The sequence below is a fragment of the Manihot esculenta genome, chromosome 13, assembly GCF_001659605.2.
Source record: "Manihot esculenta cultivar AM560-2 chromosome 13, M.esculenta_v8, whole genome shotgun sequence".
Lineage (NCBI taxonomy): Eukaryota > Viridiplantae > Streptophyta > Magnoliopsida > Malpighiales > Euphorbiaceae > Manihot > Manihot esculenta.
This window is the reverse complement of record NC_035173.2, coordinates 12,784,009-12,790,257: the sequence shown is the minus strand read 5'-3', so window position 1 is coordinate 12,790,257 and position 6,249 is coordinate 12,784,009. Positions and strand designations below refer to the sequence as shown.

The window sequence follows — 6,249 nt, the reverse complement described above, 5'->3', positions numbered from 1 at the left end:
CCCTTACAATCTTCAAGTTTTAATAATTCAGTACACAATCATTTCTAATAATTAGAATAGTTGTGGAACTAGTTTATCGTTCAATTAGAAGTAAGACTAACATAATTCACATATAATTAGGACCTTAGCGTCTTCGGCAGACCCTCAATCCAAGAAATGGTGAGAACATGTGACTGTTTGAGGTATTCAACAATACCAATTAGTTGCAACTTGCAAGATGTCTTTACTTTGGTAAGGCATACATCTCTATGTAAGCCTTCATAGATTTTTTTGGATTTCAAAGAAGGCTCTAGAATAGCAAATTCTTTAGAAACACTGATTTCTAAGAAAATATGCAAATCTGCCATTCATAATTTCTCATACGTTTTTGAAGTCCATAGAGAAATAAATGGTACAATACAAGAAGAAATTACAAAGTTAAAGCATTCAAATTTTAGACTAGTAATCTATTGCCTATTATTGTACATAAAGTGCAGTTCAGTGAGAATCCCACTACTAATTAAGTAATAGTGAAACAAAGACTACACCACTTAACTGATTTGGTACTCTCCACTTGCTTGGGCCTCCTTCACCCTCTTGTCATATTCATCTTCATCATCTTCATCTTCATCTTCATCTACTTCTTCATCTATTTCTTCATTCTCTTCATCTTCAGCTCCTCCCCAGCCAAAGCCCTTAACGGGTGCAGAAGTTGGAGTTCGTGTTTTTGCCTCGGAGACAATTTTCATAATCTCCTCCTCACTTTGAACAGAATAATAGCTTGGGTTATCTCTCTGATAATAAATGGCTTGGCTTGATTCTGTCAGCTCCTTGGGCAAACTTTTTAAGAACCATGGGTGGCTTTTGATCTCTTTAATAGTGATTCTCTGCGAGAAAAGTAATATGAATTGATTTGCAAGTGGTCATATGGTGACATAATAGTGCTGTGTCGCTCAATTGCAATATGTGAAACCAGAAAGAAACATACTCTGGCAGGATTTGCAACAAATATGCGCGAGAGAAGGTGTCTGCAGTCCTGAGACACATGAACGTAGTCAGGGATTTTGTACTGTACAGCCATTATTTTCTGCAGAAGAAAAAGAGGAAAATTATTTTACAGAAACAAAGAACTCATGGATCCTTATAAACTCAGAGATGGAAATACACTGACCTGAATTGTTTTCCTAAAATTCTTAGGGTCCTTCTGATCCTCAAAAGGGTATGCTCCCACAAGCATCACATAGAGTGTAACACCACACGACCATACATCTGCCAACTAAACACAAGAAACATAAAGGGTGAGAGAAAAAAAAAAAACAGAAGTTAACAATTTTACATTTTAAATGAACCTTTTCCTTCACTTTATGTCAAAGTGAAGTGAATCAGAAAAAATATTCTCAAAACAAGACTAGTTCACCATACAGTAAAAAGGTTTAGTTTAAATATTATTATTAAAGAATTGGGGATGTTGGATTGTCATTACTGAAATTTTACCCCTGGCAAACAAGTTGATTATAGAATATTTCTTTTGCTCTTTTAAAAAACTAATCTGGCTTGTAAGAGCGAGGAATATGGTTGTTGCAAGTTGCAACTCATTATATTGGCTAAAGTTGGTAGTGTAGCTGAAGCGAAAAATATCTAAACTATTCAATAATTAGTGGCCTATTGGTCAACACTTAGCAATCCTAAACTCGAAGCAAGTCATATAACTTAGCTGTTCATCCAAAATTTAAAGAATAAAATTAAAGGATGGGTAACAGATGGAAGTGAAGTGTCCAAGAAACTATTGCACATGCAATGCATTTAAGAGATAGGACAAACCCATATTGAGCAATTACTAGGATGACTCATTCTGTCCCTCTGCAATCTGTAGGTAGTTATAATTGAGGGTAATGGTGTAAAATTATATATATATATATATATTAAAAAAAGCAACAGGATAGACCAAAAAAATAAAGACTTGCGAGTGAATTAAAGTTGACACTAGAAAATGACAAAAGCCCCAAAAGTGCCAAATTTGACTATCTTCATACAGAGAAATGGATTCGCATTACTCATCATACTAACATGGACATTTATGGGTGTTTGCATGCTAGATAAAATTGACATCCTTCAAGATAGCTGAACCTCACTATATACGCAACTTTTCATAATAGAGAAGATTGATTAAGCAAAGGAAAATGAGAAATCAAGAGAACTCACCTTGCCATCATATTCTCGTCGAGAAAGAACTTCTGGCGCTATGTATGCTGGAGTTCCTACAGTTGATTTTGGCCTTGAATGCAGTAATGATGACTACAGCATACAGCAATTTGAAAGCAAAATATCAAAAGAAAAAGGAAAGAAATAAAGCAAAATAGCATATATGAATCTTACTGATGTAATAATGAATAAAGTTTGAATTATTGGCTAACCTTAGAGTAACCAAAATCACAAATTTTTAAGCGAGGGGCAGGACTTCCATCTAAAAGTGTATTTTCCAGTTTCAAATCTCTATGGCAGATTTGCTGTTATACAACCAAAGAAGCACCAAAAACACATTAAGTTTTAAAATGCAAAAATTTCTCAGATCAAAGTGAGAGATTTGTTGCAATTATAACTTTGTTATTAGATTATACCTTGAAGTGACAATAATCCACACCAGAGATCAGCTGCTGAAAGAAATATCTAGCCTGAACAATTAAGAAAAAAAAAATCTAGCTAAATTATAGGAATTAAAAAGAAAATAAATGGGATTGAGAGAGAGTTAACCTCATCTTAATTAAAAAGAAAAATAAATGGGATTGAGAGAGAGTTAACCTCATCTTCACTAAATCTACCAGCACTACAGATCCTGTCAAATAGTTCTCCACCAGCTGCATACTCCATTACAATGGCTAAATGTGTGGGAGTCAAAACCACCTGCAGAATAATTAACAAATTAATCTAATAGAATCAGAGCCTAAACGAACAAATACCATACAATTTGGAAAAATGAATGTATGCACTTGCCTCCTTGAAACGGATTATATTTGGGTGCCTTAGTGATCTGTGATTTATGATCTCTCTTGCCACATTCTCATCTATCTGTAAGGTTACAACAAAAATAAATAAATAAATATAAAGAAAATCCTCAATCTTCCTTGTGGGTAGCTTGCAGAACAACAAATATCATATGAAAATTGCAATTTCCAGCAATATATAACTATGAAACATTTCGAGGAAAACCCACAAGACAAAAACAAAAGGAAAATCTTCCCAAGAAGTAACTTTCCCAGGAACCAAACAGAAAAAAAAAAAAAAAAAAGAAGCAACAGGAATTCTGAAATGACAACGCACCTTATGACCTCGCTCGATGTATTTCATAGCAACAAGCTCTTTGGTTTCCTTGTGCCGCAAAAGCCTTGCTACCCCAAAATTCCCAGCTCCCAAATCCTTCACCAACTCATATTTATCCATATTCTCCATACACTATCCCTTTCTTCCTGTTCTTAAAACTATAAACTAGAAATCCTTGTGAGCTAATCAAATATATGATCTGAGTAGAGTAACTATAGTTCTACTGAAAATGAGTACAGAACAACTCATGCAGCTCCTCTTTCTTCCTTGAAAATTTTAACTACCCATGGGACCCGAATCAATATCTCTATATACCCGCCTAGAAAGTGTTGGATAGCTGGAAACTATGAGTGAGAAAATCAAAATGATGGAGAAGGAGAGTGGGTGCACGTGGAGGGGTTGATAAAAAATTACGAACAGTCTATTAATATTAATAATAATAAATTTTATTATTATTTTATACATAATTTAACTCCCTCAAAAATTAATTTAAAAAAAAATATTTATAAAAATCTAATATCAAATGAAAAAAATTTAATATTACCTTAAATTTGAATTAAATTTAATTTATTTTAAAAATTAATAAATTATCTTTTTGAAATTAGCACATATATATTTTTTATTTTATAATTTTTTAAGTGTAATATTTTTAAAAAAATCGTTGATTAATTTATTCATTATAAAAATATTAAAGATTTTTATTTTTACAAAATAAAAATAATGTTTAATTATAGCTTTAAAAATAAAAATTAATTAGAATATATTAATGTTTTTGGTACCCAATTTTATTATGTATACCAATAGAATACTCCTATATTTATTGATATAAATTTAAATCACGTTACAATAAATTAATATCAAAACTTTATTCTTCTATTTAAAATTAAGAAATTAATAAAATTAATTTTTTTAACGATTTCCTTTTTTAAAATAAAAATTTTAATTTTTTTAATTTAAATTTTTTTCTAAAATTATAGATATTTTTTAAAATTTATTTAAATTATTTCCTTAAAAAGTGAATCATATCAAACAAGGTCTATTTAATTTTAATACTTTAAAGTTTATTAAGTTGAATATATATATATATATATATATATATATATATATATATATATATATATATATATATATATATATATATATATATCCATGAATCTCAGTATCACCTATTTTTAGTAAAATATTAATTTTTTATTTCATTAATTAAATGAAATTATTAATTTTTTTAATTTAATTAAAATGTGTTCACTTTAAAGAAATAGAAAAAAAAATAAAACAATTAAAGAAGAGCGATTAGATCCTAGAGTTTGTATTATGGGCTGTGTTTTTTTATTTTTCTTTATTTTATACTGTGAGTATTTGATGGGACGGATTTAAAATTGAATCGAATTAAATAAATCAAAAATTAAAATTTTAATATTTATAAAAATTGAATCGAATTAATTTTAATTAGAAATCGAATCGAATTAACCTAATTCAATTTAATTCGATTCGATTTGATCGATTTAGATTTAGGGCTGAGCAATTCTCGGTCTAAACCGAAAAACCGAACCGAACCGATTAAATTCGGTTTATCGGTTCGGTTAGTCGGAAAGATCGGTTTGGTTCGGTTAGTAGATTTAAAATTATTCGGTTTTCGGTTCGGTTCGGTTTAATCATGTTAAATAACCGATCAAACCGAAAAACCGAACCCAACCCAACCCAGCCCAACCCAACCCAGCCCAACCCAACCCAGCAGGCCAGCACCCCAACCCCCTCCATACCTTTCGCCGAACCCCTCCATCCCATTTTCCACATTCTCCAAACTCCAATCTCCCGATTCCCCCACCCCTATTCTCCCGAAAGATGAGGACGACGAAGACTACGAAGACGATGATGACTGATGAGGGGGGCGAGGACGACGAAGACGACGAGGTTCAGGTCTTACAATCCTCCAGAGGGCCACCGGTTCAGTCGGCGGACGACGACGAGGACGACGATGAAGATGACGATGGTGAAGGCGGAGACGACGATGACGATGGTGAAGGCGGAGATGACGATGACGATGACGACGACGACGAGGAGGAAAACGATGACGAGGGTGAAGACGGTGAAGAAGAGGTAATATATGTCCAAATTTATATAATTTTCTGCATATACTTCATTTCTCTCATCTGGGACTGGGTTGCGTTCTCTGTTGGTGCCGGAGATATGGGTCCCACTTCATCGTCCGGTGTCAGTAACATGCAAGATCTCAGATGTTATAGCGCCTCCTATGCATCCTCCGTCTACCCAACACAATCCCAAGCCCAAACCCAGGTCGGCAACAATGATGTTCGGTTCAAAAAGGGCAAGTCTGCAAGTGGGTCTGTTTCTAAGAGCTGGAGTTTCAATGATCCGGAGCTGCAACGAAAGAAGCGAGTCGCTAGCTATAAGGTTTACAGTGTAGAAGGGAAAGTTAAAGGCTCTTTCAGAAAGAGTTTCAGGTGGCTCAAGGACAGGTGAACGCTTCTCTCATCTGGGACTGGATTGCGAGGAGTTTCTCTCATCTGCGACTTCTGGCCATGGTTTTTAATAGAATATTTATTAAATTATTTTGTTGAAATTAGAAATAAAAAATTAAAAAAAAATACAGATTTCAGTTTGAATCGAACCGAACCGAACCGAACCGATTTTTATCGGTTCGATTCGGTTCGGTTATACCTTCATAATCGGTTTTTTCGGTTTTATAAATTTTAACAAATCAGTTTTCGATTTTATCGGTTCGGTTCGGTTCGGAACCGAACCGACCGATTGCACAGCCCTATTTAGATTTTTAATAAATTTTTTATTTTTTACATTTTACTTTTATTTTTAATATTTTAAAATTTAATTGAAATATTTTAATTTTAGTTATGATGTATTATTAAAAATAATATATTATTCTCATTAATCAATTTGATTTTTTTTAATTTTTTTATAATTAAAATTAAA

The 6,249-nt window shown here is 32.6% G+C and overlaps 2 protein-coding genes across 2 annotated transcripts; one reads left to right on the top strand and one right to left on the bottom strand.

The window, feature by feature from the left end:
• Positions 1-319: 319 nt before the first annotated feature.
• On the bottom strand, positions 320-3,682 carry LOC110629466 (serine/threonine-protein kinase SRK2A). The gene is made up of 9 exons (XM_021776448.2): positions 3,298-3,682; positions 2,971-3,045; positions 2,779-2,880; positions 2,598-2,651; positions 2,394-2,486; positions 2,182-2,274; positions 1,151-1,255; positions 968-1,066; positions 320-866 (listed from the first exon to the last, which is right to left on the bottom strand). Exons 1-9 carry the CDS (start codon positions 3,424-3,426, stop codon positions 531-533), a joined length of 1,086 nt encoding a protein of 361 aa, XP_021632140.1. The 5' UTR covers positions 3,427-3,682; the 3' UTR covers positions 320-530.
• A 1,126-nt stretch (positions 3,683-4,808) lies between these two features.
• LOC122721609 (zinc finger protein 652-A-like) lies at positions 4,809-5,949 on the top strand. Its single transcript, XM_043949890.1, has one exon. The coding sequence runs from the start codon at positions 5,143-5,145 to the stop codon at positions 5,779-5,781; it is 639 nt and encodes a 212-aa protein (XP_043805825.1). The 5' UTR covers positions 4,809-5,142; the 3' UTR covers positions 5,782-5,949.
• Positions 5,950-6,249: the final 300 nt, after the last annotated feature.